The sequence below is a fragment of the Condylura cristata genome, unplaced genomic scaffold, assembly GCF_000260355.1.
Source record: "Condylura cristata isolate star-nosed mole 26May11 unplaced genomic scaffold, ConCri1.0 scaffold00017, whole genome shotgun sequence".
Classification (NCBI taxonomy): domain Eukaryota; kingdom Metazoa; phylum Chordata; class Mammalia; order Eulipotyphla; family Talpidae; genus Condylura; species Condylura cristata.
The window spans coordinates 3,428,518-3,455,989 of NW_004567118.1; the positions used below are offsets into that span (position 1 = coordinate 3,428,518).

The 27,472-nt window shown below is 59.6% G+C and overlaps 2 protein-coding genes across 2 annotated transcripts in view; both read left to right on the plus strand.

Annotated features, from left to right (window-relative positions):
* Position 1: 1 nt before the first annotated feature.
* On the plus strand, positions 2-5,921 carry P3H4 (prolyl 3-hydroxylase family member 4 (non-enzymatic); the record flags this gene model as incomplete). Its single annotated transcript, XM_004684953.2, has 8 exons — positions 2-181; positions 279-431; positions 506-677; positions 1,325-1,453; positions 2,296-2,441; positions 3,091-3,174; positions 5,097-5,241; positions 5,540-5,921. Coding segments are annotated over 8 exons (1,032 nt in total), but the record flags the coding sequence as incomplete, so codon positions are not given.
* A 9,305-nt stretch (positions 5,922-15,226) lies between these two features.
* The window catches only part of JUP (junction plakoglobin), a 25,953-nt gene continuing 13,707 nt past the window's right edge, over positions 15,227-27,472 (plus strand). The window contains exons 1-4 of the mRNA XM_012726036.1: positions 15,227-15,359; positions 24,925-25,128; positions 26,767-27,026; positions 27,242-27,472. Of these exons, the coding sequence (XP_012581490.1) occupies positions 24,933-25,128; positions 26,767-27,026; positions 27,242-27,472 (687 nt within the window). The 5' untranslated portion in view covers positions 15,227-15,359; positions 24,925-24,932. The remainder of the gene's footprint in view (positions 15,360-24,924; positions 25,129-26,766; positions 27,027-27,241) is intronic.

Genomic DNA, 27,472 nt, shown 5'->3' on the forward strand with positions numbered 1-27,472 from the left:
CGCGGCCCACGAGTGGGCCCGCGAGCTGTGGCTCTTCGGCCACGTCCTGGAGCGCGCCGCCTGCCTGCGACGCTGCAAGCGCACGCTGCCCGCCTTCCAGGTGGCCTACCCGCCGCGGCAGCTGCTGCGCGACTTCCAGAACCGCCTGCCCTACCAGTACCTGCACTACGCGCAGTTCAAGGTGGGCGACCCCTCCCCCCAAGCCCCGGCGGGTCTCGGGCGCCGAGCCCGTGTGTGGACTCGGCCGCCGACTGGCCCTCGCTGTCCCCGCCCCGCAGGCCAACCGACTGGAGAAGGCCGTGGCCGCGGCCTACACCTTCCTCCAGAGGAACCCCAAGCACGAGCTGACCGCCAAGTATCTCAGCTACTACCGGGGGCTGCTGGACGCCGCCGATGAGCCCCTCACGGACATGGAGGCCCAGCCCTATGAGGTGGGCGGAGGACTGGGCTGGCCCCCCACGGGCCTGGGGGAGCGTCCTGCTGACGCTGCCACGCTCCCCTCCAGGCTGTGTTCCTCCGGGCGGTGAAGCTCTACAACAGCGGCGATTTCCGTGGCAGCACCGAGGACATGGAGCGGGCCCTGGCCGAGTACCTGGCTGTCTTCGCTCGGTGCCTGGCTGGCTGTGAGGGGGCCCAGGAGCGGGTGGACTTCAAGGACTTCTACCCAGCCATAGCAGGTACCACACCCCCCACCCCAGGCTCTGCGGGCATCCTTCCATCACAGCACCCGCTTCTCCTGGGGCCCCTAATACAAATATTCATTCCATACAATTAATTTATGGAACATCTGACGATTGTCTGGGAGGAGGCTGGAGCCAGGTGTTGTCCTGGCCCTGGGGAGCCTTCAGGTGACCGAGACAGGCAGGATGACAGGTCCTCTGCTGCTGTGTGCAAGGGCTACAATCACCGGCGTCCAAGGTGTTGGACATGTGTCAGCCCTTAAGTTGGGGGAGGGCTGGGGCCAGGCTTTCCAGGCAGAGGGCAATGCAGGCATCCAGGCGCCAAGATGGCATGCCGCCAGCCTGTGTGTGCAGAATGAAATCTGCCCCTGGGGATCCTTGACCTCAGGTGACCTTCAGTGAGGGGCAGAAAAGCCAACCTTAGCTTCCCTAGCTGGACTTCAGTCCCACCTGCAACCGCATGCCCTGGCTCCCTCTGGCTGGGTGGCTGTGGGCATGGCCAGTCAGCTCAGTTCCGTGTCCCCCTCAGCATTTATTTGCGTCATGTCACGGGAGTGGGGTAAAGCAGGCTGAGCCAGCCCAGATGCGGCCTGAAGACATCCATCACCCCCATCAGCCCCTCACCGCTGCCTCCCCGCCCCCAGATCTCTTTGCAGAATCCCTGCAGTGCAAAGTGGACTGTGAGACCAACTTGACCCCCAACGTGGGTGGCTACTTTGTGGAGAAGTTCGTGGCCACCATGTATCACTACCTGCAGTTTGCCTACTATAAGCGTGAGCTTCCTGGAGGGGTGGTGGGCCGGAGGCACTGTACTGGGGGTGTCACAGAATGGGAGGGTGCCCCCCCCCCCCGCGGGATGGAGGAAGGCTAGGGGTGATGAGGAAGTGGGGGAGGGTGCCTGGTGCTGCTTGGGCAGGTGAGAGGTGGGAGGGAGCAGAGTCTGATTGGCCTCTGGAGCACATGATAGACCACCAGCTGCACAGCGCTTCACAGTTTGCATAGAACGGCCACGGCTGCTTTTCCTACTTGATCCTTTCACCTCTGCCTGCAGCTGACATGACCCATTTTTCAGATGAGGAAACTGAGGCTCATATAGAGGACAAGGGATCCTTACTCATATGGCGGATAAAAAGCTCCAGGACTTATGGCTGGTGTCAGGAGAGGCTGAGACAGACATCTCCAGGGTCACTGCAACGCAGAGATGCCAAGCTTAGGTGGAAGTTGGAGTGGATGGGCTGAGATCTGGGACCTTTACTGGGTCCAGAGCGATTGAGGGCTGGGCAGCTGGCCTGGACTTCTCCAGGCCATCCTTCTCCATCTGTGTGAGCTTAAGCAGTCCACCTAGTGTCTTTGCCTCATGTTACTTGCCTGTAAAATGGGGGTGTTAATAGTAACAGTGAGGCTCAAATGAGTTTCTCAGGACTGGCACCCTGTAAATGCCCCGTGCATTTTTGCTTGCATTATTGCTGGGTGGGGTGAGGTACCCAACAGGTGTTTTGGGAGGTGGCTAGGGAGTGGGGGGTACTGGACTCAACTGGGAATTGGGGTGGGCTAGGTGGGGGTTGTCTCTGAGATGGAGAGGTACCAGGGCCATACCGCTCTCTGTCCCCCGCAGTGAACGACGTTCGCCAGGCCGCCCGCAGCGCCGCCAGCTACATGCTTTTTGACCCCGGGGACAACGTCATGCAGCAGAACCTGGTCTATTACCGCTTCCACAGGGCCCGCTGGGGCCTGGAGGAGGAGGACTTCCAGCCCCGGGAGGTGGGCACTGCCATCGGGGCCCTTATGGGCCACTGGGGGGAGTAGCGGGAGGACAGGACAGGACAGGACAGGGTGGACAGACTGTGTTGTCTGTCCCAGGTTGGGGTCCCAGGTCCACCAGCTCCGAGGTAGTGGGGACATTGCTGGCCCTTTCGAAATCTCTTGCCTCACTTGCAAAGTGGGAGTGGGACTGCCCGCCTCGCCAGCACCCAGCTCCAGCGTGGGACTTTGGTCTGAGACACCCTGGCTTCCTTGGTAGTGGAAAAGAAAAATGCCAGACTGTTCCTGCCCCAGTCCCTCATCACCCTCACCGACGGCCCTTGCTCTTGTCCCCACGGACCCCCCAGACTGGACGAACTAAGGGAACCCCTTGGAGTCCATGAGCAAGCCTGGCAAGTAAGGGGCACACATTGCCACCCCTGCTTTCTTCTCCAGGGGCGACGTTGCCCAGGGACTGTGCTTTCTCAAGGGGCCCCCGGATTCTTAAGCCCACACTCCGAGCAGCTGTGGCCTTCGGTCACTCCAAGCATGCGAGCTGACCCCCAGAGCTGGAGAGGCACCGAGGAGCCAGGTCCCAGGGCTCTGCTGCCCCCCCAAGCCCCCGCCCCCAATCTGGCAGCAGGCTCAGGCTCACCCCCTCCCCCTCCAGGAAGCCAGGCTCTACCACAACCAGACCGCCGAGCTGCGGGAGCTGCTGGAGTTCGCACACCTATACCTGCAGTCAGACGATGAGGTGAGAGGCCCCTGCATTCCCAGCTGTGGCTGCCGTGATGGAGGGAGGACCCAGGTTCTCTCACTGGGCTCTTGTGGAAACAGGAGAGCTGGCCCGTCCTGACCCTCTCCTACCCGTCTCTGCCCTCTGGTGTGTTCCTGTCTCCTTCTCGAAGTGTCCAAGTGTCCTTTTCTGGGGTCCAGCTCAGGGGCACCTCCAGGAAGCCCTGGCTGCTTAATCACAGCTTGTTCTCTAGGCCTGCAGTGCCAGCTCTGACCCTTAGCACCTCCCTGGCCACCTTGGCCGGGACCTAGAGTCACTGCATCTCTTGTCCATCTCGCCCCTTCTCCAGCCGGCCTCCTAAAGGATGGCACTCCAGGACAGGGGACCAAGTGATTCCCCGCTCCCCCACGCATGGTGTAGAAGCTCAGAGACAGTTTGAACGAGCCCGTGAGGGCATGCATGCGTGTATGCAGGGCCCTGGGGAGGACCACAGCTTGCTACCCCAATGCTGAGTGCAGGCCTGAGAGCCTGAGTTTCTGCTCGGTGCTCCTTCATCCACCCCGGTTTCATGCACCGGTGACTGCACTCACTGCCATGGGGCTGGACCGACACTGCCAGAGCCCACACTGGTGTGGGCCAGACTCGGCTCTCGCTTGCCAGGTGGGCAGCAGCTCTAGGCAGTTCTGAGAAAACCCTCAGACTTCCATTTCTTCATCCACCCCGTGGGGAGAATAATGCCCACCCTGTGCCATGGTGGTCAGAATTAAATGAGCTCAAGTAGGCGACGCACTTGGCAGGGCCCTAGCACAGAGCAGGTGCTCAGTCAGCGGAAGCCAGCTTGATAGTGCTGCCTGGAGCACCGTGCTTGGGCTGGGCTGGGCTGATGAATGGCACAGCCCCGCAAGGGAGCCACCAGCGGTGCAGGGGAGGGTCAGCGTGGGGCCCTGCTGCGGGCTCCTGCCCCCAGTAGGCTCATCCTTCAAGGGCCACATCCTGGAGCTGATGCCTGGCTTTGGAAGGCTGGGCAAGAGCCTTGTGGGCACAGCAGGCAAGGTAAAGGCATTCCTGGCCTGGAAAATAGCATGGGCTGGCATATCAGGACTAGCAGTCTCCTTGCCACATATTTGTGCATAAAAGTTGGCCTGCGGAGGCCTCCCTGGTGGTGCGGGGCTTGAAGACACAGCGCTATCAAGCTGTCACCAGCCACTGCAGTGAGTTCTTTCCCCCATCAGGGAGCTGACCCAGAGGGCACAGCAGGCCTCTAAGGTCTCACCTCAGCAGTGTATTTCAGTAGATCCTCCCATTCTGCTCCCCATTCTGTCTCTGGTGAATCCTGTCACCCCCCGCACCTCTGGCCTGCACCCCAGGTCCTGTATGCATAAATAAGAAATCTTTAAAAAAAAAATTGGTCTGGCCCTCCCTGGTGGCACAGCCAGTTAAAGCACAGCACTGCGAAGCTGCCACAGCCACTTCAGTGCGAGTTCGATCCCCGGCCCTGGAGATGACCCATATGGTGCGGCAGACCTCTCCTGACCTGCCCGCTGCTCTCCTCAGCAGTGTACTTCATCGATCTGTCTGTTCGGTTCCCCTCTCTGTCTCTGGTGAGTCCTCTCACTGCGCCTGCACCTCTGGCCTGTACCCTAGGTCTGTATGCATAGATAAAATCTTAAAAAAAAAAAATTGGCCAGTATAGAGGACCAGGTTTGTGCTCACATTGAAATCTGTTGGTGGGGCCCCTTTCATCAGCTCAGGGAAGGGCATTTTGGGAACAGGACCTTGTGGGAGAAGCCTTCATATAGTTCCTGGGTGAGACCTCAAGGCTGGGGTGGGGGAGGCTTCAGGACTGATGAGCCAGGAGGGCCCCTTGGTCTGGCATGGCTATCTGGGTTTGCTGCTGCTCTTACCTGGTTTCTCCCCCACCCCCATCCCGGGCTCTCTAGATGGAGCTGGAGGAAACAGAATCTCCGGTGGAGCCCGAGAACCCCCCATCTGATGCCGAGTTTGAGGGAGAGGGTGACTATGAAGAAGGCATCTATGCTGACTGGTGGCAGGAGCCGGATGCCAAGGGCGATGAGGCTGAGGCTGGTCAGTCGCCAGGTTCTGTGGATGGTGGGGGGTGCAGCCTGGGATGGAGGCTGAGGACAGAAGGACCCAGCACCCAGCTGCAGAGGCAGTGGAGTGTGTGTTGGGGGCTGGAGCCCATCCCGGGAGGCTTCTAGCCTCTCAGCAACCCCTGTCCCACATGGTGGCAGGAGATGGGACCAGCTGAGGCCTGTTCCTCGGAGCCCCACCACTCCTGCCTGCTGAACCTCCTAGGACAGCGCCCAGACACCTGTTGGGCTGGGGGTGGGGGCACCCTAATGCTCCCTCCTTTCTTTTTCAGAACCAGAGCCTGAATTAGCCTGACAGAGAGCCACCCTATACCTGTCAAGATCTCGGGAAGCCTGGGCCAGTGGCAAGAGCTATTTATTAAAAAAAGTAAAATGGACATAGCTGACCAGGCCCCCTCCCATTCCACCTGCAAGTGCTGCCCAGATCCCTGCCTCCTTGCTGGGTCCCAGGAGCAGGGAGGGGGGGCGGGTGGTGCTGCCCCTGCTGAGGGCGGGCCTCCTGCCTAGTGCTCTCCCACTGGGGCAGTCTCCTGGAGGAGAAGCTCCAGCTCCGTGTAGTTGGGGCCTCGGCCTGAACTGTTGAGACAACAGGGGCAGTTGTGAAGAGCGCGGGACAGACCAGCCATTCCTGGCACACCGGCAGTGGGTGCTAAATAAACACTTCTTATTGAATGAATCACAGTGCCTGGGGCCCAGGCCCCTCAGAGCCGGCTGAGGCCAAAGAGCCTTCCCTCTGCCCCATCGTCCCTCCTGTCTAAATGCAACGGTGTCCAGGCTGCCCAGCCCAGCCGGTGCACAGCCGTGTTGGAGACCCGAGCGGTGCGCCGTTGCAAGTGGCCGCCAGGGGGCGCGAGGACGCGTTCCCGCCAGAGGCCCGGGGAGGTGGTTTGGATTTCTCAGATACGATGGCCTGTTTTTGCCTGGTTCAGCACCGCCTCCCCTGGGGAATGTGGGAGTGTGGGGATGGGGCCTAGACATTTTCCTCCGGCTTTTACTTGCAGGCATTTACTGACCCAGGTTCCTTAGACTCAGCGAGCATCCTCTGCCCGTCCTCCCCATCCCAAGCGTTACTGCCCAGGAGCCCTGGTGTACGGGTCTGATGGCGAAGCCTGCTTCTTGGGGCAAAGAGTCCAGAGATGTGGGGGTCAGCTCCCCCTTAGCCTCCCCCCCCAGCCCCCGGTTCCTCAGTAGAGAAGTGGGTGCAAACGGGGCCGCTCCAGGGAGGGACCCAGGGCCAGGGCCAGTCAAGGGACCATTCAGCCGAGCTCCCCTCGGTTCTGGCCTCCGGGAGGGAGAGGGACAGGGTGGAGGAGCACTCTTCGTACTGGAGGGTGGAGTTAGAGTTGGGATGCCCAGTTCTCACCGTCCACACCCCCGCCCTTCCCCTAGATTTGCCAGTCTGCCGAGCCTGGGCCCCGCCCCCTCTGTGCCCAGGAGGGCACCTACCTACCGCACCCCAAACCCCTCCCCTGGAACTTTGGTCTCATGGAGGGCAGGAAGACCGAGTGGCAGTCTGGAGCACGGGCGGGGTCCAGACTGGGGGTGCCGGTGACCTCACTCCTTCCTCCCTCCCATAGGTGGGTCTGCCAGGTAGCGTCTCCCCAGGTTCCAGGGTGGCCCCGCCCGGTCCTCCGGCCCCAAGCTGCAGTTCGGTCAGCTTCCCCGAGGCCCCGCCTCTCGTTTCTGGGCGGGGCTGCCCCCGGGGTGGGGAGCGACGTGCCCTAGCGTGCCTGCATGAGCCGCAGCTAAAGAATCTGGGCGGCTGGGTGAGAGTCTGACGGTGCTTGTGCGCAGGAGTGAGAGGTCTGGGTGCCTGCGCGGGTGTGAGTGAGCGAGTGGACCTGCGTAGGTGTCTGCGAATGTCAGTGGCCAAGGCCTGGGGACCCAGCGTGTGTGCGTGCGCGGGTCGGAGCGAGCCTGCCTGCAGGGCTAGCTAGCGTTCTTACACGTGCTCAGCGCTTATTTACTGAGCATTTACTATGTGCTGCTTGCACTGCAGGAGCTGGGCCTGCAGCGGTGAACAAACCTGGCCAAGCCCCTTTGCGAGCTTGCCTTCCAGCGGAAAGGCAGGCAGTAACAAGGAATGTTACAATAAATGAATGTATGACTCTTTTAGATCAGTGAGATGGGAAAGGGGGCGGAGAGAAGAGTTGCAGTTTAAGGAGTGCATGCAAACGTGCATCTGGAGTGACCTCTGAGGATGTGGCCAAGAGGGGGGCTCCCCTGGGAGCAGAGGGCTGGCCCTTCTCTAGGCGCTCCCCCTCCATCCAAGATTTAGCCCAGGCTGACCCGGCCCCAGCAGTCCTCTTAGTCAGCTCCCCTTCCGCTGGAGGCCGCCAGCCCCTCCCGCCTCTCCCTGATGCCAGCGTCTCTCCGCTGCACAGCCAGCTCCCCAAACCGGTGAGACGGAGTCTTGGCCTGGCAGCTTGGGCCCTCTGGGGCCCCTTAGCCCATTCATGGAGCCCCACCCAGTCCAGACGCCCTGGCTCCTCCACATTGGTCTGACCCAGCCCCTCCTTACCTGCCCCAAACCTTCACCCAGCACCTCTTCAGTGGTGGCATCTGCAGTGTAACAGGGAGATTAGGAGAGTCCAAGAAGACACTGGGGGTCCTGGCACAATAGGGCCAGACTAAGGTGCCACGGGGTATGCTGGCCCTGGCCCCGGGAAGAGCCCATCCTATGGAGAGCATCGCCGGGACACTGCGTTGAACACCTACTGTGTGCTCGGCACTTGGCAGCTTTTTATGACCTACTGTGTGCTCAGCACTTGGCAGCCTGTTCTGATCCTCAAAACAGTCAGTTCCCTCTGCTAAGGCTCAGGCTGAGGAGTGGACAACAGCTTGTCAGGGTGCTCTGAGGGCGGTGGTGGCACAAGTGGGTTGAGCCTTTTCCTTCCAGGTCTCTGTGGCTTTGTCCCTTTAGGCTGTCAGCTGGGGCTGCAGAGAGGAAGGTGAAGGCCTGAAGACAGAGGGGGAAGGAGGGTGGGGAGGAAGGCAGGCAGCGGCTGCCAAGCACCCTGGCCTCCCAGACCTGAGCCCAGAGCCCAGCCTGCGCTCCCCGCCCCCACTGTCAGCCTCATGGGAATGGAGGGATTTAGGGAGCCTGAAGACAGACGAGCTGAACCCTGTGACCATGGCCAGGGAAGGGGAAGCCTCCCAGGCTACTCCCAAGCTCTAGTGAATTCCAATGGAAAATTTTCCCTGTTAGGTTTGAGAATTTTAGCTCCCCTTCTCTGGGAGAGTGGGTCTCCCCTGGGGACAAAGAGTGACCCCTTCCTGTGTCAGAAGGCTGTGCCAGTCAGTCGGCATTAGGGCCACGAGCATAAGCTGACAGGGGAAAGTGCTTGCAGCCCCACAGCAAGCCCCCACGGCTCCCCCACTCCGGAGCTTTCATTTAGGCCATTTCTCTCCAATAACTGCCCTAACAGATGGTACCAGTTTCAGGAATGGGAAACTGAGGCCCAGAGAGGCTAACTGGGGCTCCCAAGGCAAGGCTGACTGTCAATAAGGCTGGCACAACCCTACCCCGCTCCCTGCCATCATCAAGCTCCAAGATGCCTGGCGGATGCGGTGGGGGCTGGGGCGGCTGCTGGAGCTGGCCACAGCCCAACCCGAGGCCCAATGTGTGGACACATCACCCCGTAATCCCCATAATCACCACCTGCCAGGTCCCACCTGGCGCCAGGGTACCCAGATAGCATCTCTTCCATCCCCCAAACAACCCTTAGGGTGGGATGCCTCTCATGCCCATGACTCAGGTGGGGAAACTGAGTTAGAGGACATGCCTGCTTGTTGACTCCTCCACCACATACATGTTTCTCTGAATCTCACTCAGGTAGGTCATTCACAAAGAGGTCAGGAGGGGGGAAACCAGCCTCTTCCATCTTTCCTTTTAAAAGCAAAGTATGATGTTAAATTCCCGGGGCAAAGTAAGGGGTGGCAAAAGAGATTCCTTCCTTTTCCCTGGAGCTCTAGGTCCAATCCCAGTGGCCTTCCTGGGGGAGGCAACGCAGCTTGGCAGGAGCCAGGCTGCGTCAATCTAATGGGGAATCTGACTTCTCTCCTTGGCCTAGGTGGGAGTGGGAAGCTGTGAGACATTTTGCAGTCTCACAGACATAAAGAACTTCCCGTTAAATTTCTGTTATCTCAAATGAGGTTTGGGCACACAGGGACAGGAATAATGTGAGAAAATCCTGTCATATGACTTTAACTTTCAGCACTGTTATTTTCATAACACTGTTTTTTTGTTTGTTGTTCAGTAATACATTGGCATCCTCAAAAATATCCCAGGAAATATCCCTGGCCTGGAAGCTCCTCCCTCAACCCTCCCCTCCACTCTCTGGAAGGGGGAGCCTGGTCCAGGTCTCCCTCTCCCCCACCCTCCTGCCCCTCCCCCTCACTACTTCTAGGTTCTCTGCTGGAACCATAAATTACCCATGAGCTGTAAGTTGGCTGCTTCTTCAACTGGAGGCTGAAATGCTGATGAAATATTCAAAGATCTCAACTCTCAAATTCCCTGGTGGCCACGGGATGTTTCTGAAGAAGATGCGATTAATGTACGGGTTTGGGGGGGCCTCCAAGTCCTGGCCCAGCTCCCACCAAGGTGGAGTCCAGGACGGGGAAGCAAGAAGGCCCCCCGGGTTGGTGGGGGAAGGTCTCTTTGCATAACTGATTGTCTTGACTTAGGTGGTGCTCCGGTGGCTCAGAGGCTGTAGATTAGTGGAAGGGGGGTGTTCCAGATTTAGATCCCTGGGGGTCTAAGCCCGCCCCCAGCCCACCCCCAGCCCTGGCTCTCTAAGTTTTCCTGAAGTCACACCCCATGGTGAGTTCTCACAAAATTGATCCTTATCTCCTTCCTCTCCCTACCCTTTGCCCCCCACCCCCACTTTGCAGGCATGGGAAGAAACCACAATTGGCAGAAGTAGGCTGGTGGGCTGGAGGCAAAGGTTCCACTCCCAGCCGGACCGATTTACTTGTTGGACCTTAGGGAAGTGCAGGCTGCAGCCTCAGTTTCCCCATATGTACACGGAAGGAGCCTCTGATTATACTGTTCCTGGGTCCTCTTTCCAAGGGCTCTAGACGGGTCTCGTCTCCCCTCCCCCCTGCAGGGAGGGGTGGCCTCTCAGTGGGAAGCGCGCCTGTTGGGGCAGGCAGCTCCTGCTGGTTGCAGGAGGGCGGGAGGGAGGGGCAGGCGGCTGGCAGGGTGGGTGGGGCTCCCGTTGTGTCAGCCTGTTAGGTGAGCCGCCCTGTCCGGGAGCAGGAAGGGGTGTGACTCAGGTGAACAGATTCACCCCTCTCTTCACCACAGTCATTCAGGACAGGGGAAAGGGTTGCCCAAAGGGCCAGGGACCCCCCACTTTAGAACACAGTTATGATGCTTGAAGCCCACCTGTGGGGCTTCCGGGGTCCTATAATTGCACTTTGTAGGGAAAGATGGGGGGGGGTGACCCTTCTTTCAGCCTTCTCTCTCCACCGCCAGCCCCTGCCCGGGCCCCAGCCCTGGTCTGGCCTGAGCTATTTCTGGCCCTTCCTATCTCTATTTTCCTGTCTCCCAGTTTTCCCTTTGACATTCCATCCCCGCCCACAGGCCTTGCAGGGAAAAGCGCAGAAGCTACCTCTGTCACTATAAGCCCTCCCCACCACCGCCCACCCGCAGGGCCAGGCTGTGGGCAGCCTCCAGCCTCTAGACTCCTCCCCTGGACAAAGGGCAGGGGAAAATGTCAGGAGCACCCCCACCCCGGGGGCCTTGCAACATCCCGTCAGGCTCCCAAAACACTTGGGTCCATGCCAGTCAGAAAGCTTGGGGGCCCTGGGTTCTCTGTAGCCAGGATCCTCTGTCCAGTCCCAAAGGGTCACCCTAGCAAGCTCCCCTCCCAGCAAGCGGTGACAGGAGCGCCAGGGGAGACCCACATACCATAGATCTAAGTAGGTTCAGATCAAGAGCACACTGCCGAGATATCCCTGACACACGTCTGCACCATGGTCTGAAAGGCTGATGGAACCCAGCCCCTGCTTAGACTGCGGCAGGGAGAAAACTGCTCCCTGCCCCCCAGCCTCTGGCCCGTCTTCCCTCCTGATCACATCCTCAGCACACGGGGCCTCCAGCACAGGCACACACTGGACACCCCAATTTGCGAGTCCAGCTGTGTCCTTCCCTCCCCAGCCATGCCCCTCATCATCACCCATTTGCCAACATGTGCTGCTGTCTGTTCTGGGGCAGAAGATCAGCGTGACAGCCTGCAGGTCCAAGAGGCAGGCCCTGGGCTAGGCATTTCCAGTAGCTGAGTGAGATTCCCACGGGAGAGGGATGAGCCCAGGAGAAGGCGCTGGGGTTGGGGGAGTCCCCTAGGAGCCACGACTCTGCCGGGATGCTGAGAGCCAGCCCAGTCCGGGATCCTGAGAGATGCCCAGGTTCCAGAGGCCTCTGGCTAGTCACATTGCCTTTGAGTCCAGTCTGCCACCTGGAAGGATCTCCCGTCTTCTGCTCCCCTTTCGCCTGCTGCAAGACCAGTGAGGGCATGCTGTGTGGTGAAAAGTATGTCACCAGTCTGAGGTGTGGCATCTGTCCACCTGTTCACCCTGGCCTCCTTTATAGAGATGCTGTCCCCCAGGCCAGCCTAAACCCAAGAGGAGGGAAGAATGGTGTGTGTGTGTGTGTGTGTGTGTGTGTGTGTGTTGGGGAGAGAGTGCTGATAAGCCAGGCATTTGTGCACCTGAATTGGGGCCCATGGCTGCATATTCTTGAGGTGCGAGGGTGTCAGCACAGAAGGGTGCGTGTGTGTGTGTGTGTGTGTGTGTGTGTGTGTGCGTGTGTCTTGTGCCCACCTAAGTCTCCTCCTGCCTCTGTCTGGGGAAAGAGCTCCTGGAGAGAAAGACCGAGAGTTTGAACAAGAACCAGAAACCTTCCGCCTCCTTATAAGGCCCAGAGACCTCCTCATGGAGGATGACAGGAAGTCAGATGAGCTGAGGGGGTGCCTGGCTTATGTTGCTCTTCCCCTGGGGATGCACTCCCCTCCAGCAAACCCCGCTCCCAACAGGTCCTCTTTGGGCCCCTTTTGCCAGTTACTCCTGGCAGCAGGGCAGTGGGGTGAGTCCTTTACTCTCAGGCCCTAGGAAGCTGCAAGGTGGACTGAGCCCCTGCATTCCTGGGGGCCTGTGAGTCTGCTCCAGGCCAGAGAGCTGAGTGTCCTTGGCAGGACTCTGTGGCTAGACTGCAGCGTTTGAAGGAGAAGCAGGTGTCCCGGTGGAGGTTGGAGCACCTCCCTCACAGGGAACTTGGCAAACGGAGATCCCTGCCTATACAGGCCGGGAGGAGCCGCTCTGAGGGCCTTTCCTTCAGGTTCAAGCTACAGAGGAGGCCACGGCAGCCCTCATTCTGATCCCTGGTGTTCGGCAGACCTCAGCCTGTGAGGCCACACTCCTACCTAACAGCTGATCGAGGGAACATTGTTTTGTGTCCTACAGATGGACCCCTGTGCTTGGCAGGTGCCTAGTAGACTGGCATGTAATACAGGCGCAGCAAAGCCCTTGATCTGGGAGGAGCCATCTGGGAGCTCTCCTGCCAGAATTTCCTGCTTGGTGGCGCCTCACCCAGCCCCGACCCGAGCACTTTGCTTTGGGGCTGGCGTGTTGCGGCAGGTTCCAGGCTGAGACACTCGGGAGCGTTCTGGGTGATGTGCGCACACACACATGTACGCACACAGGCTTCATTCTGAAGTTTTATTTCGGCTCCTCTACTCCACCCAGACTCCTCCACCCCTCCGCTGTCAACCAGCCCTACCCTGCTGTGTGCTGAAGTCAGGAGAAAAGAGGGAGTGAAGCAGGCTTGGGTGTGTGTATGGGGTGGAAGCGGGGGGGAGATGGAGGTGGGCAGGGGAATTGGGGGGTGGGAGAAGCAAGGCAGCCTAGGACTGTGGTTCAGCCCCACGCCCCCCACTGCGAGGGCCACTGCATGGCATGGCAGGGTAGCAGGCGGGTGGCTGGGTCTGGGCAAGGTAGGGGAAAGCAGGAGGTAGGGAAGGGACCCCAGGGCAGGGGCCTGGCATGGGGGATGATGGTAACTGATTAGGGGTGTAGATGTCAACAGGAAGATGTGGTAGGTGGCACAAACTTGAGAAGTAAGTGAGATTGCTCAGCCATTGCTTCTTTTTCTGGTGGGGAAAGGGGCTAAGGATCCCACTAGGGGCCTTTGCCTAACCCATCCTGTGGCCAGCTCTGGGGCTAGACAACATTTTTGAAGGGGACCCTTCCTCAACAGTCACTCCCCCAACAGAGGGGTGGGGAGACCTGCTTCCCCCAGCCCACTTTTCGCCCCTGGGGGTCATTTTTCACTTCCCGTGTCACCAGGGGTTTGCCCAACACATGGTGTGTGCATCCGTGCCCGAGTGTCCAGAAACGGCTGGCCTTTGCCTCTCACACTGGCTGCGCCAGCAGGCCTGCACTTCACTGCCACAGAAAGGAAGCGCCCCGTCTTCTTCACTCACCTGTTGGGGCTCCCTCTGATAGCTAATAGACTTGAGCCACGGAGAAGCTGGCTGTCCGTTCCTTTTGTGCCCATGCTGATTTCCTGTAGCTTCGCTGCCTGATCTTTTCCAAACCCACCAAAGCCTCCTTACACCACTCCCGTCTCCATCTTTGCACCCCATCATTGCTCTTCTGTCTTCCCAGGAGACTGAGTTTGCTTCCCCACCCTCACCCCTTCCCACTGCTTTAACGTTTTTGTGTCTAAGCTGCTATTCCACCAGGAGACCTGTGGTTTGTGGTCCTTGAAATGAGACAAAAGGAGATTTAGTTTAGCATGTGCCCTTTCTAGTTCTGTGGACTCATGGAAACTCAGTTTCCCCATCTTTAAAACAAACAGCATTTGTTGTCCTCACAGCCTTTCAAAATCATTGGAAGAATTTTTTAAAAAATCCCATAGTGTGGCCCCTGCCTGGTGGCGCAGCGGGTTAAAGCGCAGCACTAAGAAGCTAAAGCCACTGCAGCATGAGTTCGATCCCCGCCTGCCCCCAGGTGACCCACATGGCTCGGCAGACCTCTCCTGACCCGCCCGCTGCTCCCCTCAGCAGTGTAATTCGACGATCTGCCTGTTCTGCTCCCCACTTTAGGGGTCTCTGGTGAAGCCTCTCATTGCCCCTGCATCTCTGGCCTGTACCCCAGTTCTGTATGCACAAATAAATAAATCTTAAAAAAAAAAGCCCATGCCACTGACTTGAGTTCTAACATTTACCAGTTGTCCAAGTAAGTCAAAGCTTCATTCGACCTCCACACATCTGTGTGAGAGATCTAGCTAATGTACCCATTCACGGTGGGGAGCAACAGGGTGAATGCTGAAGACCACGTAGTCACTAAGTGGCAGAACCAAACCAAGGACTCCTGATTTTCAATCCCAAGAGCCCGCCATCTTGGGGGGGGAACCCCAGCCCAGCAATGAGCTCATGAAATGCTCCACAAATATGTTATTACGACTTTGTGGCAAAGGTGAATAAGCCCAAAGAAGCAGCAGCCTGACGCTGAGTTGGCGGGCCTGTGAAGGCGTCTGTGCTTTCCCATGGCACCCCCTGACTCACCTGTTGGACAGGTAGGGGGAAGGGGAGAGTAATGAATGAGTCTTACCTGCTGAGAGTTAGGGTGGGGCAAGACACGCCCCGTCTTTCCCATTGGTCCTTTTGCTTAGACGTACTGACAGCTCCTCGCCCAATCGGGAGGAAGTAACCTTCTGCCTGCCAATAGGTGCGGTGTCAGGCTGGAATCTCTGTAGTCCCCAGAGCCGACAGGCAGTCCCTGGGGCCAATGGCCAAGGCATAAACACAGGCGGCGGTGGCCGAGGACTGCGCGGGCGGCCCCGCCCCTCGGCAGGACAGCCAGGAGAGGCAGCCAGTGAGCCCGCCTCGGAGGGTGGGCGTCTCCCTGGGGGCGGGGCTCCGGGGCGAGAGGCGTGGCTTGGCTGTCAGGTCCCTTCGCCTTTTGTTCGGTTACGGAGTTGCTGCCTTGGCCAGAGTCCGGAGCGGCCGCCGCCCGAGCGCGCAGACCTCAATTCGCTGCCCGCGCCGGCTCCCATCCCTACCCAGCCCGGCCAGGCTCCACACACAGGTGCGGACGATCGGGGAAGGGATCTCTGGGCTCAGGGAAGGGCGGCGCGCGGCCGAGAGGCCGATCCTCGCCTTTTCAGGGCAGGTGAGGGCGGGTGCCAGGGGGCGCCACCCTGCACCGGCGACAGGGGGCGCTCTGGGGTCCTGGGCACGGCGACTAAGGGGGAGCGAGGTTTGAGCCCAGCGCTCCTTGGGGCTCTGAAGTCCAGAGGAGGACGGGGAGGGATCGGGCAGGTGTCCCCGGGGTCGCACGGCTCCTGGGGCCAGGAGCCGGCGGAGCTCCAGAGCTCCTCTGATGCCACCTCTCTGACTCTGGCCTGGGCTTGCAGGGGAGACTTTGACCCTCTTCATTTGCATCCCAGGGTTCACTCCTCAGGCGGGAATGTACTGTTGGGAAACTTGCTGTTGCTGGTCTCTTTGGGGCCACCCTCACCCCACCTCACGCGTCATCCTGGCTTCCCCTCCCTCCCAACTCCCCCAGGCCTGGGTGGGGCCCTATTGTCTGCGCCAGGCTTGCCCAAGTGTGGGGGCCGAGTGCACATTTTCCCAGCATCGCGGGCCCTACCTGCTGAGCAGGTGAGCTTACGGAGTCCAGAGGCCCTGCCCTCCAGTCCCGGAGTCAGGTCGGTACTGTACCTGGGGCAACTCTCTCTGCTTGGTGGGTGCCGGGCTAAGGCTCCTGCAGCAGAGGTGGGGTGGGATGCGGGAGAAACTAGCGCAGGGCAGTCTGCACCGCAAGGGTCTGACACCCGAGGCTGGGACTGGGGTGTGGTGGTGGGCTCCTGCAAGGTAGCGAACTCACTGGCCCAGTTTCCAGTAGCTGCTGCTTCGGAGCGCTGATAGGGAAAAAAGACTACCCTTTTTCTCTAACCTCTGTTGTCGGAAAAATCGCCCAAAACAAACTTTCCAGGAGGAAGTACTCATGCCAGCTCTCTCAGGGGGTTTTCCTGTCTCCTTGCCCATGACTTCCCCAGCCTTACGGGGTCCTCCAGTCCCTGCAGGCCGAACCCAGGCCAGTGCCTGCGCTCTGACCTGGCCTCCCTACCCCCACTCCATCCTGTTTGCTGGGCCCCTGGGGCCTGGGGGTGGGGGGGCTGAAAGGGGAAGCAGCTTCTTCCTTCTCTTCCTGCCTCCGGGGACCACCACACCCCCTCGGTAGAGGTCGACCTGATAACTCTCTCCCTGGCTCTGCCCCCCTCCCCAGGAATGGGGGTGGGACTGGGCCGGGGTGGGTGGGGGGTGTGATTGTTCTTTTTTTTTTTTTTAACTCTGTCCCATCCTGCCAGTTTTTTACCGTCCCACCCTGCCAGTTCTGGAGCTAGCTGGTCATTGAGGCAGAACTCGGAGAATGAGGCAAAAGAGGCAAAATAGCCATTCGGTTTCTGAATCATGAAGGTGCCTCCTTCTGGAGGCTTTTGCTATCTTTTCCCACCCACCTCCCTTTCTTGAGTTCGATGGGGAAAGTGGGACTGGAGGGGACACTTTGGGGGTGGGGTGTAGTTTTGGGCAGAGCTGCCCTAGCCACCTCCCCGCACCACTTCCTGGGAATCCCTCCACTGGCCAGAGTGGCCATCTCCACCGACCCTGGTTTCCAAAGATCTGAAGTGTGGTCTTTTTGAAGAACTTTGGAGCCTAGCCTCCTTGGGGAACAGAAGGGATATGCAAAAGCACCCCCTTCTCCCTCCCTCAGTGCTGGGGTGACAAGATAGAAGGGGGGATCAGGGCTGCGTGCCCCAGCTCAGGGTAGGTTGTAGATGGTAGTGTGGGGGCCAGTCAGGTCAGGCCCACCCCCGGGGGAGAGCTCCCCTGGGTAGGGATCTGATCTGGCCTCTCAGGTCTGGGGAAGGCTGAGGAGAGAACCCTCTTCCGTCTTCTGTTCTAATGGGCAGTGTACCTCGAGGGAGCCGTGGAGTTCAGGCAAAGAGAACCTGTTTTCCCTTTTCTGGGTGCCAAGGTGGAGGAGGGGAAGGGATTGTAATCACATTGGTTAAATGAGTAGTTTAGCTAATCTGGTTTGTGACTCTGATGAAAAGATAATACTCAGGAAGTATTGCTTGGAGGTGCCTGTTGAAAGTGTGCCACTTACTGGACTGGAGGGAGAGGGTGGGGAAAAAGATAGGACCCAATTAGTCATTTCTTGCTAGATCAAGCCCCAGCTTGGGTGACAGGAGTGCGTCCACCCCCACCCCGCACCCTCTGGAACCTCCCATCAGGATGCCAGGGCTTTGAGAATGAAGCTGGGGAGTGAAGGTCAGGCTGGAGATGGCACTCTTTCACCTCCTGGAGAGCCTTGGGAGTGGAACCTTACCATGGGCAGTGGGCATGGCCCTTACCTAGGAGAGAGTCCCTCCCTCCCCAGCCTGTGATGTGGGCTTGGGGATAGGAACCCACCTTAGAATGAGGTGGGCTGTTTATTGGGAGAGCGGTTATGCTGGGGAGCTTCTGAGCACAGGTTTGGGCTGGGACTGAGCTGGGTTTGGATTCCAGCTTTATCTTTGATTGCTGTGTGGCCTCGGTCAAATCACATCCCCTCTCTGAGCATTAGTAATCTCTTCTGCAAAATGGGAATAATGCCTACCTACCTAATAAGTACTTAGGAAGAGATGAATTAAAAAGTCCTGTCTTACAGATACCTGGCACTTTTACTAACAGTTCTGCCTGAATCTCAGTGACTATCCCTAGAGGCAGATAGCATTACCACCTTCTATAGGTGAGGAAATTGAGACTCAGTAAAGTGAAGTAACTTGCCCAAAGTTGCACAGCAAAGACCCAAGCAGGGTCTCTGACTCCAAGGTGAGCCCATCCTGCTCTATCTCCTTGCTGCACCTCTGGGAAGAAATTTCTACCACCCTTTTTTGGGATCCTCTGCTTGAGAGTTTGGGAAGAAGAGAATTTACAAGGGCCGGGGAAGGTATGTGTGGGTGGTGAAGGTGGGGGTAGATGTGTCAGAACAGTGAGTCACGGCCTAGCCTCCAGCCCTCTAAAACCTCCCTTGTAGCTTGGCTTTTCCTTCCTGCAGGAAGGGGCTCTCTGTCTAAGTCCTAGAGCTGTGTTGGGGACTGTATGGCCGTGTGGGGTGGGGTGCGTGGAGAGGGACATCAGGGAAGGGAGAGAGGAGACCAGGGGTCAAAGCTGCCTCCTGACTTGAGCTGGGCAGAATTGTGGGCTGTTCTGGGCTTGTCCAGGATAGGAAGTGGGAGTTTGCTGGGGGGCTGGAGCTGTGCCAAGATGAAGGGGGGCCTGCTCCCTGGAGAGTGGAGAGAAACGAGAGTCAGATTTGGACTGGGCCAACATCCTGCTGGATTGTACCAGTTGGTGCTGCCAGGGTGCTCTTGGTGGGAGCTACCTGGGCTTCCACTTTAGGGCCAGGAGCCTGGGGCCTGGAAGGAGAGTTTTCTTCTGTTGGGAGAACCTTTCTGGGGGTGGGGTTAGGCCCGGACAGACTCGGCCCTCCAGTGACAGTGGTGCCCCTGGCTGTCTTCGGCACTTCTGCCAACGAGGCACCTGGCACCAGGATGAGCCTGGGAAGTGAGTACTGAGCTTGCACAGAGGGTTTCCAGGCCTCCTGAGGTCAGGACAGGGCCCAGATACGGAGCTTGCTGACCCTGGAGAAGAAAAGCCCGAGAAGACTTGATGTGACAGAGAAGGAAAAGGATGAAGTCATTTCCATCCGATCTCCCCAAATTGGGCGCAGGGTTTACTATTCTCATCACCCTGAGGATACAGGAGCCACCGAGACTGTGGGTGGAATTGAGACTTGGGGAAGGAATGCAGGCCGTGTCTGTCAGGGCGAGCTCCTGAGTCAAGACAAGAGGAAGAGGTGTAGCTCAGGGCCCACGCAGAAGAGGCTGAAGCCAAGCCCCATCGGGGTGCGCTGGGTGGGGGATGGCCATCAGCCTGGCAAAAGGGTGGGCAGGAATCACTACCCTTGGGGTGACTCTGCAGTCTCTTGGGGTCCCTGGGAGACTCTAAGTCTTGCGTCTTTTGGTAGAAAGAGACCTGGCTGTGAGGGCAGATGTCCGCCAGCAGGTGAGAAAGCAGCACAGTGTGGCTGGAGCAGGTCATCTTTGTTTTTGTCCCTGCGACTGACACTATGACACTCTTTCCTGGCACATGGCTGAGTCCCATGGAAGTCTAGGGGTGTGGACTGCCCCAATTTCTGGCAACTTCTTGCCCAGGCCTGCTTTGTTCAGTCTCGTGGCACCGGAGCCTTCAGGGGTGCTAAGGGCAGGGAGCTCACTCACGGGGTGTGCAAAGGGCAGGTCACACGCCTGCTTTCCTCCCACCTTGTTCCTGGCTGTCCTCATGGGAGAGCGTGGAGCGTGGTGGGCCGTGGGGTGTGGTGGGCTATCAGGTGCCTGCACATGGGGACCTCGGGAGACCCCTGTCAATGGAAAACATAGTATCCAATTGTTGTTAAAAAACAACGGGCCCTCCCTGGTGGCACAGTGGGCTAAGTGCGGCCCTATGAAACTAGAGTTCGGTTCCCAGCCAGGAGTGACCCACGTGGCGCGGCAGACCTCTCCTGTCTCACCCCCTGCTCCCCTCAGCAGTTTCTGTAGATCTGCCTGTTCTGCTCCCCGCTCTCTCTGGTGAATCCTCTCACCCCCCCCAGCTCTGGCCTGCACCCCAGTTCTTGTATGCATAAATAAACAAACCATTTTGTAAAAATTAGGAAAGTCCAGAAAAATTGCCAGAGAGGAAAAAAACTCACCCTCAATTCACCCTTAACCCCACTCCTCTGGCTGCAGCCCATGCCTTGACCTTTCTTTTCTTAGCCTCCTAGGATTCTCAATCCTCATCTCAATCTCAATGAGCTCATGCTCTGTATAGAAAAACAAACCTTTATCCAAACTGGAGATCTCCAGCTTACTCTGAGTAGGAAACTAAGTCCTAAGTCAGTCTTCCCTGCTCTCCCAGACAGGGAGGTGGGAGCCTCTAGGAGTGGGCCCCCTGGGGAGTGGCGCCCAGGAGCTGGTCCCAGCTGGCATCTGGGCAGCCAGGCCTGCTGGGTGAGGCGCTGCATGTCAGCCCTTTGCCGCTGCTCCCTGGGGCTGGGTAAAGTGTTTTTCTATTCCCAGGGGTCCTGATTTGGGGTTACCTGCCAGCTTGGGATTTTGCCCACAGAGGGTGACCTGCAGGGGATGGCCCTTCAGCTGGAGTCCTTCCCAAGGGTGCCCAGAGGTTCCCCAGGTCGAGCCACCTGGCGGGAGGCATTTCCTGCTCCTCCAAGTCCCCTTCATTTTCCCACCCTGGCCTGTTTGCTTTGGGCAGGAGCCCAGAAGGAAGAAAACAAACAGCAGCTGGGTTGGCCTGACCTGAGCCTCCCAACCCCCGCCAGTCCTCAACAGCAGCTTGGGCTGCCCTCCAGACCGGAAGTTAGGCTTTCCTCCGGAAGCTGGGGATGGGCTTCTCTGTCTTCTCTTGTCTCCAGAGCCCTGCTCTTCATGGTGCCCGCTCGGTGTCTGCCCATTCGGAATGACCAGTCTGGTGGGGAAAATCACAGTCCCTGCCAGGGAACCTCTATTCTGCAGGGGCTTCCTCCCTGAGCCACCAGTCTGAGAATGGAGGCCAGGTTGGGAAGCCCCAGCCTGGTGGGGGAGAAAGGGCTCTCAAAGGAAGCAGTGCTGCCTGTTTCTGGACCTTTCTCGAGTCTGTTTCCATCTGTGCTTGGGGTCCCTGGCCAAATCTCTGCTGGAACCAGAGGCAGTGGAGAGCGAGGGGCTGCTTCCCTGTGGAGCACCCTCTCCCTGAGAGCTGCTTTCCTGACCTGGCTGCTGTGGCAGGTCTCCCCCTGGCCCCCCCCCAGGCCCTCCAGAGCTCCCTCCCTATAGCCCCTTGCCAGGAGGCTCTGGCCTCACTGGGAGACAGGTTCCGCCTAGCTCTTGTTTGCTGAGAGCGAGAAAGGCCGCCTGGGCCTTGTCTGTGTCCTGGGTCCTGAGAAGCAGCTGGCCAGGCCTGTCTCTGTGCCGCCTCCTCATCTCCATTCTGTGCCGCCCTCAGAGAAGGACACTTGCCTGGCCCTTTCCTATCAACAGCAGATATGCGTCGACCCATCGACTCTGAGGAAAGCAGTGGCTTGCGCACCCCTTCCCTCATACAGCCTGTGGGTGGGGGGTGGGGGGTCTTGCCCTGACTCTGCCACAATGCCTGGCCTCCATCGCTGTCCAGGCCCATCAAGTCTGTACAGCGGCTGGTTTGGGCCCAAAGCACCTCCAGGGCCCCACCTGCTCTGAGTCCCCCCTCAATGTCCCTGGCTTTGCTTCCTGCACACCTCTTGGGTGCCCTGTTCCCCAGGTGTTTTATTGACCCTGGTGTCCTGCAGCCCAGCCCAGCTGTGCCCACAGAGGACCGTCCCCAGCAGCGCTGGCTGGGACAGGAGGCTGGTGGGAGTTGTTTTTGATGTCAGGTCTAGGCCACACCCCACTGGGACAGTTTTGGATGTAGGGTGCAGGGCTGAAGGGCAGGGTCTGCCCAGAGTCGCCCCATTGCCTCTGACCAGAGTGGACCTGCCAGGGGAGGGGCCTTCAGGCTCCCTGCTCAGGGCCCTGTCTCCTCTCTTCCTGCCCCTACCAGACTCTCGCCCACCCCACCCTCTGCTGTCTGAGCTGGCTTCCTCCCTTGTGGTCAACAGTGGAGCCCGCTGCTGAACAAAGGCACCCCATTCAACTCAGGGCCACTGTCTGGCTCTGCCCGTCCCTGGCCAGGGTGCATGGGCAGGGCCCGCGTCTGTCTCGCCCACTTCCACCCTGGCGCTGTCCGGGCCATTTCACCACGGCTCCCCAGGTCCAGGGCGGAGAGGGACGAGACCACACGGGTGCGGTCCCCTCCTTCCTGGGAACTGCAAAAACAGCACTTTCACTGCTTGTGGGACAGTTTCCCTGGTTCTCCTGGGAGCAGGTCTGGAGAAAGGTGCGGCCGGTCCACTGGGCTTGAGCTCTGAGTCCAGCCTGCCGGGGCGGCGGGCTCTCCCTGAGCGCCTTTGCTGAAGAGGAGGCTTCGCGCGTGTCCCCTCTGATCTGACCTGCTGCTCAAGCCTGACCATGCCCACCCAGCCCCTCGTGTCGGGGGAGCCCTCTTCCTGATTCCTGGACTCCCAGGCACCAGCTCTCCTTTGCTGTCACATGGCCGCCTCTGTGTAGACGAGGCCCGGGAGGGAAACTGTCCAAGGGCCCCCGGCTCCTCGTGGCGGAGCTGGGCTGGAACCCGGGGCTCCGGGAAGCTGACTTCTCAGCGGTGCTGACTGCGGCAGCTGTAGCGCCCCAGCCTCTCCTCCCGGCCCCTCGCTCTCACCGGGTAGGATGCCAGCCCTGCTTCTTGATCCACGGCACCCCTCTTTCCCGGATTTAAGCAGAGCCCTGCCATATTCTGTGTGGAGTCCCTACGTAGAAGCGGGGCTTCACCTAGAAGCGGGGTTCATAAACTGGCCACAGGGTCGCTTTGAGGAAGAATGGGGTTTCTTCGATGGTAGAGGCAACTGTCTAGGACGCCGGGGTACCCGCTGATCACTGAGACCACTGAGCTCCTCTATCTGGCCCTGTCTGGCTCTGGGCAGCGGCCAGCGTCAGCCTCTCGTCCACAGGCCTGGGCTGGCCATGTAGTGAGGGGCCCCCGGAGGAAACTCTGCTGCTATAGCCAGCTTCGACCTCGGGGGCCCCTTTAGACATGGGGCCCTAGAGGGACTGCTCTGTGGTCTCTGGGGAGGGGTGACTACCCCTCTCCTGACCTCTCAGGCCTGGAGAGGTCAGCTCAGTGCCAGCTAGCAGGGTGGCATGAGAGGCTTAAAGCAGCTGTCCCCCCACTACCCCGGGGCTGGCCACCCTCCTCTGGATGTTGGGGCAGCCTGCCTGGGGGCCGGGGGCCTGTGACAGGCTCTCCCCCAGAGTGGGGCAGGGAGAATAGCCAGAGATTACAGACCTGGGCTGTGTGGGGGGAGGGGTGGGGGCACCTCCTGATGCCTGAGAGGCAGCTGGGCACATCTGGCAGCGCCGAGCTGCTGTCTGGTGTTCTGGACCCGCTGCTGTTTATCAGTCTGAAACTCTGACTCACTCAGGGTGATGGGAGGAGAGGAGGGGGCGGCTGGGGCTGGTCTGGCTCCTGCCGCTGCCTGTTCAGGTGCGCTGAGAGCAGGGAGGAGCTGGGCTCACCATAAAAGGCGGGAGAGCCGAGGCCCTGTCATTCGTCATCCTCCTCGTCATCCTCCTCGAGGGTGACACTTGGGCCCATCACTACAAAGACTCGATGCGTGGGCCAGGCTGCACCCGCCACTCTGCCCTCATCCGCCCCGTCTCCCGGCAAAGCTGGGCAATGGCTGGAGGTGGGGGTGCTGCCCTTGCTGTCTGAGGGTGCACTGGTATCACTCATTCGTGCCTGTGCGGCGTCACTGCCTGCCAGGGGCCCTCCCCACTCTGCAGCAGGGACGGGAGTGCCCACGCGCGCCTCTGGTTCCCCTGCCTTGGGACTTTTTCTGTTCCCTTTCTCCTGTGCCACCGCACCTGGTGGGACCTCAGTTTCCACGTCTGTAAGTGCGAAACAGGGCATGTGCTTCGAACCCTGCTGGTGAGGGCTGGCCCCCACCTGTCCTACATCCAGGGAACCACAGACCCGTGTGGGCGCTCCCCTCCCTGCTGCGGAGTGGGCCAGCTCTTCTGAGACCAAAGACCTAAATCTGCAGAGAGGGGAGGGCCCCCTGGAGGGCAGCGAGCTGGAGGGCAGAGGTGGACAGACACCCTGCGTGGCTGGCAGTGCCACTGCTCGGCCACAGCTGCCAGCCCTGAGCACCCACCTGCACCAGGCACCTCCCGGGTCCTTCCTAAATCTGGTCCTCACAACCTCTGGGGGAGGTGGGAGGTGATGTTACAGGCAGGACACTGGGGCTCAGCAAGGGGGTGAATTGCCCAGTAAATGGCTGTCAGCCTGCTGGTGGAGCACAGAATTCTGGGAGCTGGAGCGTGGGGGGGTCGGGTCAGACAAGGTCTTAGGACCTGGGCCTTTGGCCATTTTTGCTCCAGCACCATCTACAGGAAAATGAGACCCTGAGCCACTGGGGAGCCCAGGGACCCTTTAACTGCTCCCAGCAGACTGCCAGGCTCCCCAGAGAAACCTGTCCAACAGCTTCCCCACCCCGACAGCTTCCCCACCCCACCCGGTTCCCAATCCAGGGCGGTTGCCTCACCTCTGCAGCTTTTCCCAGGACTCCCCAGCAGGGTGGGGGTGTGGGCACCACAGCCGCCTGCTCGCCTCTGTCTGGGCGTGCTGGGTCGCAACAGCGAGGCGAGTGCAGGCCCAGGTTGGGCTCACTGGCCCTTGACTGCCCCAGCCCCCGTGCGAGTCCAGTCCAGTCTGGGCCGGGGGCCAAAAATGCCAGTGTGGAACTCACACCCACCTGGCACCCCTGGGACTCCACCCCTCCGGGGTGCCCTTATGCTCCCACTCGCCAACACGTTTCACGCGGCCTGTGGGGCTGTGGTGGGGCGCTGGGCACCAGGCAGGCGGGGCTGGGCCGAAGCCGGGGCCAGGTGGTGGTGGGACGCCCACTGATTGATGGCTCCTCTCTGTGCCCCCAGCAGGCACCATGGAGGTGATGAACCTGATCGAACAACCCATCAAGGTGACTGAGTGGCAACAGACGTACACCTACGACTCGGGCATCCACTCGGGCGCCAACACCTGTGTGCCCTCGGTCAGCAGCAAGGGGGTCATGGAGGAGGAGGAGGCCTGCGGGCGCCAGTATACGCTCAAGAAGACCTCCACTTACACCCAGAACCAAGGTTGGGGTCCTGGGGGGGCGGGGGGGGGCTTTTATTCCTGCTGAAAGCCAGGCTGAGGCCGTCCTGTTGGGGACTGAGGGAGGAGGTGCTGCTCCTGCTGGAAAAGACCCAGTGGGGGGGAGGCGTAGCTCTAGGCTTAGGGACCCCCTGAGGGAAGAAGCGGCCCCTGAAGGTGCACCATGGCGGGAGGCTGGTTTTTGTTCCCAGCCTCTAGTGGATACGCCTTGCCCTCGGGTGCCCTTGGGTGCCCTCGGGTGCCGTCAGCCTGAAGGAAGAGGCACAGTCCTTGCCTTCCGGGCACTGCAGTGTGATGAGGAGGCATCACTGTGCCCCCTGGGGGACAGGGACTGCAGAGCAGGCACTGTCCTTTCTCTGGGAGCCTCGGGTTTGATGCAGAGGCCGAGCTCCAGTCCTCAGGGCCCCCCTCCAGCGTTCAGGGGGAGATAGAGTTTCCTAAGCCTGAAGGCTTCTGGGGGTGGGTGCAGGGAGCTGAGGCCAGTACTTAGAGTGTCCCACTCAATTCTGGAGTCCAGTCCAGAGTGGAGACGCCCCCCAGCCCAGGGCACTTGCCTCTCTAGGGCAGAGGTGTGTCCAGGCCCTGGGACTGGTATCCGCAGATGCCTCCTGGCCCCTGAATGCTGGGAAAGGAGCAGGCAGGGGCGCTCCCGAGCTCGCCTCCACACCGGGGTTCCTCCCTGATGGCAGGTGGAGGCCAGAATGCCAGCCTAGAACTCACACCCATCTGGCACCCCTGGACTTGGCAGGGCCTGGCGTTGTGCTGGTGCTGAGAAGTTCAGCATCCAGGTGGGAAAGCCATGTGTCTGCCTCCGCCTTCCCGGCTAATTGGAGGGTGGAACCACTGCCTCCCTCTCCTGGGGCATCGGACAGTTGCCAGGACAGGGCAGCTTGGCACCTATTTGTGGGATCTCTGGGCCCACCCAGGGGGTGGGACCTGGAGTCTGAGCTGAGAACCCGCCCTGCTTTCTGAAGCCCTCTGTCCTGGCTTTCCTTCTGATCTGCTGTATGAGTCTCAGTTTGCCGGCCCATATAATGGGAGAGATGCCTCCTGAGGGTATAATTAGAATCTTGAGATTTCGGGGTTGAAAAGAGACCTACGTTGGCTCATCTGACCCCCCACCTTGTTTGGTAGGGAGGGGCACAGAGTTGGGGTTTGGGCTCTGGAGTCAGGCTGTCTAAGTTCAGAGCCGAGCTTGGCTTCTTAAAAAACCTCACGTATAACCTCAGCCTTCCTATCTGTAAAATGGAGCTAATGATAGTGCTTGTCTTGAAGGTTGTAAGAATAAAGGAGAAAATGTAAGAAAAGCACTTAGTTTACTGCCAGGCATGTGATAAGTTCAACAGTATTAGCTACTCCTGTCAACAATAATAATAAATGCTGACATTTTTCCAATGGCAGGTGAGTCCTTTATTTTTAGGGCAAATCTTTATTTTATGGATGCCATAACTGAGGCAGTGGTCACCTCCCCGAGGTCATAGACTAGAGGCGGAACTGTGAGGGTAGGCCAGGGCTTCGGTCCGGTGGGGAGGCCAGAGAACCCCAGGCTGTCTGCGGCCTGCCCTGCCCCAGCGTCCCCCTGCCCCGCCTCTGCAGCTCAGTCCTTGCCCGTTGGCCTGCAGGTGACCTAGAGTACCAGATGTCCACGACGGCCAGAGCCAAGAGGGTGCGGGAAGCCATGTGTCCTGGCATGACAGGCGAGGACAGCTCGCTGCTGCTGACCACCCAGGTGGACGGGCAGACCACCAACCTGCAGCGGCTGGCTGAGCCATCCCAGCTGCTCAAGTCGGCCATTGTCCACCTCATCAACTACCAGGATGACGCCGAGCTGGCCACAAGGGCCCTGCCCGAGCTCACCAAGCTGCTCAACGACGAGGACCCGGTCCGTGAGGGGCCTGGCTGGGGTGGGGCTGGGCGGGGAGGGGTGAGGTCGGGCGAGGTCCGGTGTCTGCCAGGAGGGTCCTCCCTGGGGTGGAGGGAGGCAATGACCCAGAGGAGCCCCTCTGGCAGGCACAGTCTGGTCTGGGTCCCTCTGAGTGTTGTGGGAGGGCCTCCTGGCCCCTCTGCTCACACCTTCCCATCCTCCTCGTCCCCCAGGTGGTAGTGACCAAGGCAGCCATGATCGTGAACCAGCTGTCGAAGAAGGAGGCATCTCGACGGGCCCTGATGGGCTCGTCTCAGCTGGTGGCGGCTGTCGTGCGTACCATGCAGAATACCAGTGACCTGGACACGGCCCGCTGCACCACCAGCATCCTGCACAACCTCTCCCACCACCGCGAGGGGCTGCTGGCCATCTTCAAGTCTGGAGGCATCCCTGCCCTGGTCCGC